A 15,524-nucleotide genomic window follows, 5' to 3' on the forward strand; every position below is an offset into this window, starting at 1 on the left:
GCTACAGTTGTCGTATTCCTCATGTTAAGCCACCCCTGAACCACAGACAACTTCAGAGGTGTCTTACCTGGGCTAAGGAGAAGAAGAACTGGACCGTTGCCCAGTGGTCCAAAGTCGTCTTTTCAGATGAGAGCAAGTTTTTTTATATTTATTTTGGCAAACCAAGGTCCTAGAGTCTGGGAGGAGAAGAACTGGACTGCTGCCCAGTGGTCCAAAGTCCTCTTTTCAGATTTTCCACAGTCTGTGATGATTTGGGGTGCAATGTCATCTGCTGGTGTTGGTCCATTGTGTCAATACAACCGTTTACCAAGAAATTTTTGAGCACTTCATGCTTCTTTCTGTTGACCAGCTTTTTGAAGATGCTGATTTCATTTTCCAGCAGGATTTGGCACCTGCCCACACTGCCAAAATCACCAAAAGTTGGTTAAATGACCATGGTGTTGGTGTGCTTGACTGGCCAGCAAACTCACCAGACCTGTCAAGAGGAAAATGAGAAACAAGAGACCAAAAAATGCAGATGAGCTGAAGGCCACTGTCAAAGAAACCTGGGCTTCTGTACCACCTCAGCAGTGCCACAAACTGATCACCTCCATGCCACGCCCAATTGAGGCAGTAATTAAAGCAAAAGGAGCCCCTACCAAGTATTGAGTACATGTACAGTAAATGAACATACTTTCCAGAAGGCCAACAATTCAGTAAAAAAATGAAGTATTATGAAGTATTCTAATTTGTTGAGATTGGACTGAAGCCGGAGTCAGCGCATCAAGAGTCACTATACGCTCGGACGTCTTCAGGAAAAGAGCTGCAGCTGCATTCCTAGAACCAAACCACTCCTGAACCAGAAAAAAAACATCAGAAGCATTTCTGAAGGAGAAAAAGAACTGGACTGTTGCTCAGTGGTCCTCTTTCAGATGAAAGTAAATTTAGCATTTCATCTGGAAATCAAGGTCTGGAGTCTGGAGGAAGACTGGAAAGGCACAGAATCCAAAATCCAATGTGAAGTTTCCGAAGTCAGTGATGATTTGGGGTGCCGTGAGTCTGCTGGTGTTGGTCCATTTTGTTTTATCAAGTCCAAAGTCAGTGCAGCCATCTACCAGGAGATTTTGGAGTACTTTATGCCTCCATCTGCTGACAAGCTTTATGGAGATGCTGATTTCATTTTGCAGCAGGACTTTAGCATTTGTTTTCAATGATGAATTTAATTCCTGGTGGTTTGCTGACCATGATATTACTGTGTTTGACTGGCCAGCCAACTCACCTGACCTGAACCTCACAGAGAATCTATGGGGTGTTGTGAAGAGGAAGAGAAGTAACATAAGATAAACAATACAGAGGAGCTGAAGGCAACCTGGGCTTCAATAACGCCTCAGCAGTGCCACAGGCTGATCGCCTCCATGCCACGCCGCATTGAAGCAGTATTTCGTGCAAAAGGAGCCCTAACCAAGTATTGAGTGCATAATTAAACCTGCTTTGGAGATCTTGAACATTTCTGTTTTGTAAATCTTTTTTTTTTTTGATTGATCTTTGAGAAAAGAATAAATTTTTTTGAGATACTGAATTTTAAATTTTCCTAAGCTGTAAGTCATAACCTTTAGAATTAAAACGAAAAACTCTGTAAATATTTAAATTTATGTGCAATGAATCCAGAAAATAAAGATCTTTTCCATGATATTCACATTTTTTGAGATGCACCTGTATATAGTGGGAGAGTGAAAATTATAATATAATGAATATTTTTCCACATGGTATAAACGTACCCATAGCTGTTTCATATAAAAACCCTCATTTATGTACAGTGCATTTTAAATGCATAAAAACATGCTCTTTTTCATTACTTAAGAGTATAAGAAATCTGCCGCCCTTCCCCTCCGTATGAAAATGTATAGTAATATTTCAAAACGATCTACTGGTAAAAAGCAGATTATCATAAGCACCACAAAATGTGGGGGCAGCTTTTGCCAAAATAAATCACTATTCCCGAAGTGTTGACATTTAAGATTTGTGTCATACTTCGGGGCTCCAGTGAACGTGACAGAACTTGAAATATAGCTCCTTACTGAGTGGCTCTTGTGTGGTTTGAAGGAACACATTGGAGTAGAAGGGGGGAAAAGCAGCCCCAGTACCAATCCCTTAGTTTACTATGAATTGATTTATTCAGATTAACACATACAGTACTCCACTGTATTTCAATATAACACTTCATGAGAACCTGAATTCGTTACCTTTTGAGTTTGTGTTTAGGTTAGAAAAGGTTAAGAAAGACTTCTCTGAATCATAATACGCGTATTAAACGGACAAGATAAATGCTGGTCATCACATTGTTTATCAGGTTTCTTTCAACGAAATGCATGACTGGCCACATTAACTTTGCGTTATTTATAGAACCAACCTTCACATATTTCATGGTCAAAGATAAGGACACACCATAGCATCTGACACTTTTTTGTTACCTTCTTCATGCTAAAATCTCTAGAAGCACATGCTCTCTTCTGCCTGTACTTGGAGAGTCACTGCTGATTCCAATCAAAGTGGATTGTTCCAGAAGCTTTGGGGGTCGACTGTTTCCTGACTCCGATAAGAGCCTGCCAGTTTGAGTCTTGCTGGCCAGGTGACCTTCACTCCCTTAAGCATTATTCATGCTTAACGCCCATATATTTTCCCTCTACTGTAATTCATCATTTTCATCATCCTGAAAAAAGTAAAAAAAATAAGAAGACTGGCAAAAACTCCATGTAGGTCATTTTATTACTTGTCCGAATCCAAATATGTGACCGAATGCAAGGGCCCGGGCAGGAATACTAATGCAATAGACAATCAATTCGATACTGTGTTGTTCAATAGGAATGATCAAGAAAACTGCACACTTCGTAAACAGCATGAAGGCTGGCTGGCTGGCGCAGCGTTAGAGTATTGTGGCAAAGTGCAGGCTGATCAGATTTGGAGGGATTTACAGCTTGTTTCCTTGTGGCTGTTTACATTGGCTCATTTTGCATGGAACAACCAGTTCATGTGATAAACTGAGATGTTGACCAAGGACTTAAGAAATCGTTTAGCTTGTGGTCAGAGTGAGCATTTTAAACATGCGACAGTAATAAGGGCTTTGCTATGTGTTCAACAGCTCTAGCGAGGAGGCATCAGTGCAGCCATCTTTGGAATATGGCCAGTGTAGTCATTATCCTCCACATCGGCACATCAGCAGACATTTGCGGGCAGCTAAATTATGTCTTGCGGGAGGCTCAGACCTACAATGTCTGGATGGCATCCTGTGCTAATTCACATTCCTGTCTTATGCATGATGGGTCCAACAACTTATTTGTGTTTGGATCTCAAACTCCATTTATTATGTGCAAAGTGTTTTACCAGAATATTTGTTCTATTTCTGCTATGTTTAAAATGTTTCTTTGTCTTCCTGTTCTTCTCTCTCTGATAGCACAATGTACCGAGGAGTGTGCCCATGGTCGGTGTGTGTCTCCTGACACATGTCAGTGTGAGCCAGGCTGGGGAGGACTGGACTGCTCTAGTGGTGAGTTCACTCTCTCATTAACTCTGAGAGCACAGTTCACTTCATTAAGGCCCTCTCACTCTCACATAGTTAATGGCTGCACCAGTCCCCAGACGCCACTGCAAAGTTTCTCACTTACTCGCTCCCCTCTCTTCTTTTGCCAGCTATATTAAAAAGTAAAGCTGGAAATCACAGAGGACGAATGAGATGTGTAATCATGCAGTTGCATTAACAAGTTACTTTTTGTGCTATAGCTCTGGGAGGAAAAAACACTATTTTGATTAGTTATGTCTCTGACTATGGAATTATTTTCAATTTCTCCATGTTTTGCTGATTTGCTAATTGTGTACAAAATGCAGATAATGCAGATGTGTTTGTAAATAAATAAAAGAAGCATTTAATTCTGAGTTTTAAAATTACATATATATATATATATATATATATATATATATATATATATATATATATATATATATATATATATATATATATATATATATATATACACACACACACACACACACACACACACACACACACACACACAGTCTAATTTTAATATGTAAAAGATAATGTACTTCCAGCCGTTTGTTATCTCAGAAGGATCTTGCATCACCCTGAAGAGGTTTATTCTGTGATAACAACCAGCTGGATGTACATTATTCTGCTTATTATACGGTTACTTATAATTAGGTAAATAATTAGAAAGTTGAAATATTTTATTAGCTTTTAAACGAAAAGCCTCCACAAAGATAAACGATTCCTACCAAATGACTTTATTGCCTAGACTGTTTAGACAAGATGGACATTTATGGCATGATATACATTCGTATCACTAATTACACACAGCTTTTCACCACGTAATAAAAAAGGTGAGGACTTAAATTGTTATTTGAGAAGGAAGTGTTTTAAAATCATAGCTTTTTATTATCTTAAATCTATTACAGTGTACAAATCAATCTTTCTGCAACAAGACAAACACTTCAACAATATAACCATAGGCCTACTATTAATACTCATGTCCTCCGGTTTCATTTTACAGTAAATATGCAAGATTATGGTAGGTGCATTTGAATGAGTATTCCAGAGAGCTGTGTAATAAATAAAAGTGTGTGTGTGTGTGTGTGTGTGTGTATTCATTAATTTTTATTATTTAATGGTCATTTATGCCCATTAAAATAATAATTATTTTGTTTCTAAATGCTGTTTTCTGGCTTATATATATATAAATATATATATATATATATAAAATTTATTTATATTATATATATATATATTTAATGGTTTATTTTGACTTTTTTTAAACTGTTTTTATCTGTATCATTCATTTTACACATTTTTTCAACTCAGTGTTTTGCATACATTAAACCAGTGTTTCTCAACCCTGGTCCTGGACGCCCCCCAACACTGCACATTTTGTATGTCTCCCTTATCTGACACACCTATTTCAGTTCCTGGAGTTTCTTTTAATGAGCTAATGAGTTGAATCAGTTGTGTTTGATTAGGGAGACACACAAAATGTGCAGTGCTAGGGGGTGCTCAGGACCAGGGTTGAGAAACACTGAGAAATCCAATGATGAATTGTCTTGTCCAAAATAATTGTGCTTTTTTTTCTGAGTTTGACTGACAAGCTTGTCATGTGAAGTATTTAAAGTTTGGCAGTGACAACAACAATTGCTTGCTTGCTGTAAGAAACTGTTCTGAAACATTGATATAACAATAAAATATATGTTGTCTCTTGCTGTATGTCCTGCCATTTTTGCATTTTTTAATTTTGTATAAACTGTTACTACTACTACTTTAAAATCTAATCTATATCTAAAATCTAATTTCACTGTTGACTGTTTTGATTATTGTTTATCAATTGAATTGATCAGTTGTTTCAGCCGTATTCAATACAAAGCTAGTGAGGGTGATTGATGATGGACAAATTAATGGAAGAGTGGATGTATGGATGGATGGATGAATAGATGGGTTGATTGCTGGATTGATAGGTTGATGGAGGTGGGATGGATGGATGGGGTTGGTGTGTTTGTGTTTAGGTGAATGGATAGATGGATTAGACAAAGCTGGCCTGTTTTATTGCCCCAGTACTTGGCGAAATGGTCTTCATCATAATTAAAATGATAAGTAGTGCACAGGGTGGAATCAATCTGTATGTGAAAAACAAACAGACTGTCATTGGATCCTCAAGATGAATTGGTTAACAGGCCTTTACCTCTATGGCTGAAACATTGCGGGACAAAATAGGAAGGCATTGAGATTCACTCTCTAAACAGCTAAATGATGAAAAAGCAGATGGTAGGAGAGACTAGAGGTTGAGATAGAAAGAGATATTGACTTGTTTAGTATTTATGTGTTGAGAGGAACTTGAAGGGGGGGACATCAAACTAGAACTCTTTCATGTTAAGAACAGCAGGGCCGCAAACTTCTTGACCTTGGTGACCTGTGCTGAAGTAGGCATGTGAAAGTCCTTAGTACTTTCTGTCTAACATCAATAACTGCTGTACAGCTCTCATCAATGTACATGACACCAGATATGCTTAGTTTCTCATTCAAGACACGTGTTTTGACCCGATTCGTTAATTTTTCCATCTTGTCGGCTTGGTTGTGGCTGACTTACTGCCCATATTTACCAATCAATGATGGTTGCAGAAGGCTCTGTATAGATCTATGGGCATTTTCATTAACAAAGGAGCCATTTCATGATTACCAACAGTCTGTAAATCACCAGCTTTCTTTCTGAGGCACCAGCCTCAGCTAAGGAGGCACAGACACCAATGGCACTAATGACCTAGACCGTTTTTCTAAATCACAGTTCACTAGTGGGTTTTAGCAGGGTTCCTCGGTGGGTGACAGAGGAAAGGAACCCACCTCTGAAGCTCAAGATCATCCCCTGGGTATCTCTGTCTGAGGACAGGTGCTGTTCTGTACTAATCCACCTTATTAAAACAGACCTGGTGATTGAGACAGAAGCATTTTTCATAACTTTTATATTTCCATACTGGGCGTTAGGCCAGGCTTTTTCATTTATGAGCTTTCATCTGTAGAAATGAGGAATGCGAGCCAATTTTTAAATTAAATCTAACCTCTTTTTTCACTCGTACATAAATGGTGCATCATTTTTTTTTTTGCCATTCAAGGTAAATTTCTCTTCTCCCTTTCTCTCTCATGTGTGGATGAGTGCTGGGAACCTGGGCTGTCCCGGGGTGGATTCTGTCATCATATTTGAGGATCTTGAGAGAGAACCGAGACAAATAGTCAGATCGTCATTAATCACAACCAGGGCTTTGGGGCACCTGGCAGAAATGCCTGCTGGTGGAGTCAATGAGAAGGTATGAGAGAGATAAAGCTGAGTATTATGTGCATGCTGAATGAATGGAGGATAATGCTAAGCAATAGGGATGATATAGTTATGAAAAACAGAGCTGCTTTTGGGCAACTGAAGAGCTTGAGAGTAGAAGTGAAGAGCTTTGCACTGACGCTCTGGAGCAGCATCAAAGAGGCTGGCCAGCGTTACTGGAGCAGCACCCACTAGGAGCCTGCTATTTGGGTCAGAATTGAAAACTGAAAGGTGGAGCTTATCGCCAGGATGAAGGGATAAAAATGAAATGTTATGAAAGAGATGAGAAAGAGAGGGAGGGCGGTGAATAGAAGGGGCCTGTCATTTCACTCCTGCTGAGGTCAATCTGCCATTGCCTAAAGACAATGAAGCTGTTATACTTGTCAGACTGCAAATATGAGATATAACCTTGGACCATCCCGAAAGCTTCAGGTGCTTAAAGTCACTGCAAGGTCTTCAGCGACATTAGAGGTTTTTAAGGATTTTTGAATTGTGTTATTTATGTTATATACTCATCTCATGGAGTCTATTTAAGATTCCTGTCTCAAATTTATTTCTCTTGCTTTGGCAACAGGATTTCATTCTATTTGATAACTTGTTCAAAGCGTGAGAATTAATGGTGGACTGGAGGACCAAAGAGAATCCTGAGTTTGGGGAGTTTTTCCAGAATGCATCTACAGATTTCTCCATTTCATATTGATTTGCCAGGGGTGAGGATGGATGTTGTGTAACATCGTGTCTACACCGGACGCGAGCGGCACGACTCGACTTGACAAAATACTATAGAACCCATTATAGCTGTCTACACTGGATTCAGCGCATCGCGACATGAGATGACACAACGAAACCCAAACAGTAAACTGATATCTTGTTCTGTTCATGACATACTAACACAAAGTTCAAATGATTTGCAAAGGTCGCTTGTCATGTCTAGTGTAGACAGCCTCAAGCTGTTGTGGCGCGATGCGACAACTGTAGACATGGTGTAATAGATTTTGATAGAGTATCTCAGCAGCTCCGGTCTTTATGATGGCTACAGTATATCTTCAGCAGTCTCAAGCTTGTCATTATGGCCTGAAACACGCATGCCAATTTGGCACAAAGGTTTTATCAAATATGATTAAACATGGAAATATGTGCTAGCAGCCATTACTTCAGTCTTCAGTCCCACAGGATTCTTCAGAAATTATTCCAATATGCTGTTTTTTCACATTTGTAGATATTAGGCATCAAAAGGTTTGAAAAACCATGTTGCAGGCTGTTAACTTTTCATTTCACTTTATGTTCACTTAAAAAAATTACAGATTTACTTTGATTTTATATATTGCTTGCTTTCGTTTTTTATATTCAGTCAAATTCTGTATTTAACTAAATAAATCAAATGAATTGGCAAATTACTAATAATTAAAGGTGATCCAATTAAATCCAATTAAAATTTTTCCTTTCTCTTTGGAGTGTTACAAGCTCTTGGTGCATAAAGAAGATCTGTGAAGTTGCAAAGACTAAAGTCTCAAATCCAAAGAGATATTCCTTATAAAAGTTAAGAGTCAACCACAGACCCCTAAAATGGCTCGTTCTAACATGCCCCCACATCTCTACGTCACGATGTGGGAAGATTTGCATAACGCTGCCCAGATGTTCACGCAGAGACAAGAAGGCCATGTCGTATAGACGCTGTGTGTTTGGTTGTGAAAGCAAAACTACTTTGTTTGGCCTTTCAAAAGAGGATGATATCCGCTTCGTCATGCCTGGAGCTGATCCGTGCTGGTCACTGAGGAAATACATCTTTGCACTGTTTATCACCAGATCGGCTTGCTTTGTTTGTGGACGGATCTCGAACTTTTCTTTGTCTGATTCGTTTCCTGTGTTTTCGGCTGTTGTTGATTCGTGTCCGGCGGATGCTCATTGCATCTCAAGCCGTCCGCTCGGCTCACTATAGGTCTCCGGCCTTCGCTTACTCAAGGCTGCAGTGTGTGATGCTGTTTCATTGAGAAAGCGAAACTATTTTGTTTGGCCTTCCTAAAGAGGACACGACTAGAAATCATGTTTATATTATGTTTATAATGGGTTTTAATGTTTATGTCTTGTCTCTCCGACTTGTCTATGCGTCACGGTATGTTAATGGGGATTTGTTTGGGGGGGTGTTATGTCAAGGTGTTGAATTATTCGGTTGATGTATTTGGACTGTATAGATGGACTGTATAGCTGGCCAATCACAGCACAATCGATGAGACTTGTAAAAATGTATGCGTTTCAGAAGGCAGGGCATAGAAGAGAAACAATAATGTACAGTATGTCGAAAATAATGTGGTTTTTGAACCTTAAACCGCATAAACACATTTTATTACACCAAATACACAAAATAATGTTCTTTTTAGCAGCATCATATGACCCCTATAAATTTGTTTGTAGATTAAATGCTTGTAAATTTTATCTTTTGCAAATTGTAAGTGAACTGTGTGCTAATGAGATTCTCTGTGAAGTTACACAATATATCATGAAATGATTTTTTTTCCCCACATTGCCCAGTCAGGGTGTAGAGTGGGACGCAGATACATTTGCATTGCAGAATATTATTGTCATGTTCTGTGGCAGCTTGACTGCCATGGCAACAAACAGCAGGACCTGTTGGCAACTGAGCAAAACATTATTTAATTTTAGGTGAAAATAATCAGTTTAATAGTGACAGATCACGTTTGATCTGTGTCAATGTACGAATCATAGCAACCAGTCCTTATTTTTAACTCTTCACTTATCTTTTTATCTTCTATACTGTTTTTCAAATGATTCCTTTCAGATGAGAATGTACATACTGTGATGCAGCCCCTTGGATTGACTGTTTGGCTAAGCCGGATTGTGATGGTATAGTTATGCAGCACACTCTCAGCTAATGACTTCTAATGGCAGTTGTCTTGGGAAGCGTTTAGGAGGCAGTTTTTCCGCATTAGTGCAGGTTGTGACGATGTGAAAAAAATGTGCGAGGGTTTGAAGGAAGGAGAAATGGAAGGGGTCGCGGGGGGCCTCAGGGCTCACCTGCTCACGACACCTCATTTATCAACAGAGGCCCTCAAACAGATGGTGCCATTACAGATCCGCACAAGTATGTTGACATGATACGCCGTCAAAGGGAGAGAGTGAATTGACCGTACCTGAACTGAACTTTGAATTTAACTGAATTGAATTAAATGCGACAGATGGATGGTGTGATTAGAGTGGGGGAAAAAAGGCAGAGATGAAAATTTACATAGAAGGAGCAAACGCCACAAAGAAATGGAAGACCTATTCAATGTTCAAGAGAGGGCAAGAAGGGAAAGTTGGCAGGAAAGAAGGACGCACTCTCGCCAACTCTCCTCTGTCATCTACAAAGCAGTTAAATAAATCATTCTCTCATTCCCTATTCTCTCATCCCTCTCTTTGCCTCCTATAATCTCTCAGCACTGCTGCTGCTGTGCTCTCAAAAGCTCCAAATACAGATACTCCGCACCAGGAAGTGCTCTCAGCTGACATTCATAAGAGCTTTATTGGCTTTGTTTTATGTATACGTGTGAGGCTGTCTATGTATGTAAGAGAGTAAAGAAAGGAGACGTGAAGCAATTTTATGTTTGAGGTCAATATGCATATGCACTGTATGTGTGTGTGCATCTGTGTGTGTTTTCATATACACTAAATGGTGGCCAAAAAGTATGTGTAACCCTGCTTCTAATTAACAGGTTTTTTTTAGCCATTTGCTATTAGTAGAATACCTTTCTGCTCCAGCATGACCTGCAGTGCCCCGTGCACAAAATAAGGTGCAAAAATAAATGGTTTACAGAGTGTGGTGTGAAAGAACTTGACTGGTCTGCACAAAGTTTGACCTGAACCTCACTGTACACCTTTGGAATAATTGGAAAGGTAATTGCAGTGCAGCTGACACAGCCATATATTGATTTTTTTTTCCACGTTAAATTAATCGTTGATGCTATGGTAAGTTTTTTTTAAAGATGATTTATAGATCTGTTATGATTTTATTATGAATTAATGGATTGATGAGTTTTTTTTTTTTTTTTTTTTTTTTTTTGGTATTAGCTGTATATCAGCTTTTTTTATAATTATTATTTTTTTAATTTTTTTTTTACATTTTACACTTATTTAAATAAGCATATTTTTTTTTATTATAGTTTGTATATGGTATACCTTTTGCAACTACTGGGTAGTTTAAAGTCGTTTATTTTTTTAAATGAAACATAATTTGAAAAAATCATCAATAACATAGGTGGGCAGCCACAAGGATGTGCTGTTTTATTTCAAATCAAAGCTAAATACACGTAGAAACAGCACATCCTTGTGGCGTGGATGACACAGAAGAGCATACACAGCAAAGGAATTATTACTCTGTAATTGACAAAGGAATTATTGAATAAAGTCGTTATTTTTCTTTTCTTCGCTTACAAAAAGTGTTCCCGTCACTTCATATAACCCAGGTTGCACATCTGATGGCAGATGGTGTATTCTGACTACGACTTTCATACCTTTTATGGACCTTGACACTGCTATTTATTTGGCAGTCTATGGGACAGTCACAAGCCTCCCGGTTTTCATCCAAAATATCTTAAATTGTGTTCCCAAGACGAACAAAGCTTTTACGGGTTTGGAACGACATGGGGGTAAGTGATTAATGATAAAATTTTCATTTGGAGGTGGAGTATCCCTTTAATCTTCCATTGACGCATTCTGTACTTCTCCAAAGATTTAGTCAAATCCTGCACCCTTTCCACAGTTTTGCATATTAAAGTAATAGGTCGACTCTGCTGTGATGTATGTTCATATTAAGTGATCTGTAACACTCAAAGCAATAGTGACACATGCTAAAAACGTTACTCAGACTTGTGTGTTTTAAAATTACTGTCGGATCCAAGCTAGTCAGCACTGCATCTCTTTTAGTTTCATCTCTCTGAAAAGTCTGTGTTGAAATATGTCTTGTTTAAAAATGACCACAGTAGAATGAACAAATGAACAGTGACTTACTGACAGTCTGGAATGTATTTACTCCTACTACATGCGTGAATTGGTGGGTGAGCTAAAGAGGTAATGATGTAGAAGTAGGCGTTAATCTTCCTCTGCAGAGACCGTCTTTCATCGCATTATGACGTCATATTGAGATGAAATATGAAAGCGGTCATTTGGAAGCTTGGTTTCAATAAAAGCTGTTTTTGGACTAACAAGGAAGTTTTGAGTTCTGAAACTTGCAGGACTAACTGATGGAAATTTGATTTCACAATTCATGACCCCTTTACATTTAAATCATTATCACAGACTTACCATACTGAACCAGGTTTTGAACACAGTTTTTTGTTATGTACTTGCTCAAAATTCATATATTTTTACCCAAAAAATCTTCTGAAATGCACCATTTAAAGAAAGCCCCTTCAGCCATGTTCTTAAATCTATTGGAAACCTTCCCAGATGAGTGGAAACTAGTTTAAAAGGCAAGACCAACTATTAATTCTCATGCTTTTGAAATTAAATGCCCACCAATCATATACATATAGGTTTGTTGTTCAGGTGTCCACGCACTTTTAGTGTGTGTCCTTATCCGGGTCTAGTGCATGCAAAGTAAAAAAAGGTGACAGAAAAGACCAGAACCTGATCACTCACAGTAATTGTGCATTCCAAACGCCGTGACAACTCATCTGTCTCATCTGTAAGCACAAATCATTTATACTGTGCTGGAGGAAAAACAAAACTTAATCAGTGGGATACCTCATTATATAGCTGAATGAGTGTGATCGCTTGCTACGCACAGGGTTTCCTTAAAAACCCCAACAGCATCTCTCTCTCATGATCCAAACCTGCAGCTTTTGGAAAATTATCACCGATACAGACTTTTCCCTTACTTTGAAGAATCAAAGCATGCTGTGAGAGGTGGCGAGGGAGCGAGTTTCGCTCTGTGACCTCCCTCCCTCCCTCATTGGATCAACAATGCCCAGGTGTTTGTGTGTGCGTGTCTGCAGTCACAAAGTTCAGCCCCTCGAGCCTCACAGCCTGCTCACTTATGAGCCGGCGCTGCATCTCTGTTGTCAAAAGCGAGGGACTGGGGGCTGCTGTTTGTGACTGACCCCAAAACTCTCTGGATGAGGATGTAATAAAAATATAACGGGTACTGGAAATCAGACCGAGAAATGGTTGAAACTCCTTGAAGAGAGTTTGCTCCAATCATTCAGGATTCAAGGTGTGTGTGAGAGTGTGTGTGTGTGTGTGTGTGATTAGAGCATTGATATATGATGTGTTTTTATATAAATTGGTTGTATAAATCACAGTAGTTGTGTTTTTAATGGCTGTCGGTGGATCTGAGGTGGTTGTGTTTTTGTTGGCTACTGTTGGGTCTTATTGGTTGATGTGATTTTTTGGTACTGTTCGTGTTTATTATTTATAGGCCACTCTCTCACACACACAGAAACTCACAGGCTCCCCAAAACTAGCCCTGTGGTATTGTTAAACTGAGCCCTGAATGCATTTTTGTCATCCCGCCAGGAAAGTAGTTCTTTCATCAGCCTTTTGTTGTATTCAAGCACAATTAATTTTAGAGTAATGTCCCAAATGGCCTATTGTAGCTCTCATATTTCTCTGCCATGATTATTTCCATATTGTGTGTTTTTGATAACACCAATATCGTCTCTGAACAAAGTCAGTGGCTTTCTCGAATGAAGGCTTTTTAGAAAAGGTCCAGCTATTTTGATGAGTGTCGGAGATGATTGCAGCGCCTGTGATGGTGCAGGCATCATTTATGCCTCCCTTCACTAGATATAACCATCAAATAGATGTCCACAAAGAACTTAAAGCCAGATTCTAGAATGTTGTCTGTAATCTAAACAGCCTTTAGGTTGCATAATTGAAAAAGGACAATATAAAGTTCTGTCACTTCTTTGTGAGGTCTAAAATAGCTAAAATGTTGTGATGACAGTGCAACCACAAGCTGCTGGCAGCATACTAATGCAGAACCGGGCTCTGTTGTGGTCATTTCATAGTCTGAGTCACTCTTGATTTTGGGGTTGATTTACATGTTTATGGAGTTTAGCGCTACAGGATTCAATTTATTTCATTGATCGTTACATTTGATGATCTCTTTACTCACTGTGATGTTAACTCTCCAGCATCTGAGCAGAAATTGTTCTTGGCATTAGAGGTCATGTTGTGATGAGGTGAAGGCAGGAAAAGGGAACTGGATTCTCTCACAAGCTACTTAATGGAGCTATTGAGCACATGCCCCCGCACAAGTCTCTAGGCCTTGATTTGAAGGGTACCAGCAGTCATCGGAGGTATTCTTTATGTGTTTTATTGATGGGTCATTCCTGGAATACCTTTTGAACTTTTCTAAAATGAATATGCATAAGCTGTAATTTAAAGTATTTTTATAAAATAGTTTACCAGACTTTCAGAAATATGTTTTCTAGTTAACCTCAGGCACTTTTTTTTTAAAGTCATACCTTGATTATTTATTGCACAATGGCTGTGAATAAGGTGAAACCTAACCAGATGCAAATAAAGAGCTACTGTAAAGTTTGCCCTGTTTGTCCTATTTTTGGTAATATAAGGAATTCTGTAATTTAATCAAACAAAGTGGGTTGGTTTTAATTGAAACAAACCAATTAATCAGAATTGCTATTGTTTTCCTACCAAAATTTCCTGTATAATGATGTCTTAACTTTCATTAGTTTTTGCGATATATATCAGTGTTATTTTAGAATTAGTTATATACTATTAAAATATACCGCTTCTGGTATTTATTAATATTTTTTAAAAATCAGTTTTCCTTTTTAGTTTAAGTTTTTGTAAATTTATGTTTTTGCAATTTCAATTTGTTTTTGTTTTGTTTTTTTCTAAATATTTCTATATAACTTTTTTTTTACTTCAGTTTTAGTTTTAGTCATTTAAGTACATAAACCTATTTCATTTAGTTTCCAATGTAAAAAATGTTTTTTTTTTCATCTAATAATTTTAATGATTTTTAATAGTTTTATTTTTATTTTTGGTAACAACAGTTAACAATTACAACAATATACAGTATACTTGTAGGTTTCCTGTAAATTTGGACCAATATTTTGCATCTATATCAAGGGAAGCCTTTTTATTTATTTATTTTGCCAAATTAACATACTACACATACTACGAGAGTCTTGGTATGTTAGGCTGTTCCTGGTATTGTGAAGTACAATAAATCATGATATTGCTTGTTTCTTCTTGAGGCACTACCCCATGATGTCTTGCCTCTGCGGTGTCCTTGGGTGCGCTTGGCTGATTATGTTGTTGAGGTATAGGTTGTGGTGGGGTGGGGGGGTTATAGTATTAGTGGTATGCTTTAGATCCTCCTGCACCTGCAGTCTCCTGATGTTTAACCCTGCACTCCATGGTGGTGTTGCACTGATTACTGGCCGTCCTGTGGGACATTGATTGCCCTGTTCCTCTCTAGCAAACCCCACACAATGCTGACGAATGAACTCCTGGCCCTGCCAAGTCCAATTAACTGTCAGTGCTGCATCGACGCGCCCCCTCCGTAACTGAGGAGAGGGAAGAAAAACAAACTTTTAATCAAATTGTGCTTCGGGCCCCAAGGTAACTGGGGTTTTATTCTGAATTCTGCTCCATTCTTCTCTGTCGGCTGTTACACACTTTTCTTAAGAAGGTTATTGAGAGAACAGTTTG

The 15,524-nt window shown here is 38.4% G+C and overlaps 1 protein-coding gene across 5 annotated transcripts in view; it reads left to right on the top strand.

Moving 5' to 3' along the window:
* Positions 1-15,524, top strand: part of LOC109110482 (multiple epidermal growth factor-like domains protein 11) — a 109,795-nt gene that overhangs the window by 38,266 nt on the left and 56,005 nt on the right. For all 5 annotated transcript variants that reach the window (XM_042775318.1, XM_042775320.1, XM_042775319.1 and 2 more), the window contains exon 6: positions 3,431-3,523. In XM_042775318.1, coding sequence (XP_042631252.1) covers positions 3,431-3,523 — 93 coding nt within the window. The remainder of the gene's footprint in view (positions 1-3,430; positions 3,524-15,524) is intronic.

This window comes from Cyprinus carpio, chromosome A18, assembly GCF_018340385.1.
Source record: "Cyprinus carpio isolate SPL01 chromosome A18, ASM1834038v1, whole genome shotgun sequence".
Taxonomy (NCBI): Eukaryota; Metazoa; Chordata; class Actinopteri; order Cypriniformes; family Cyprinidae; genus Cyprinus; species Cyprinus carpio.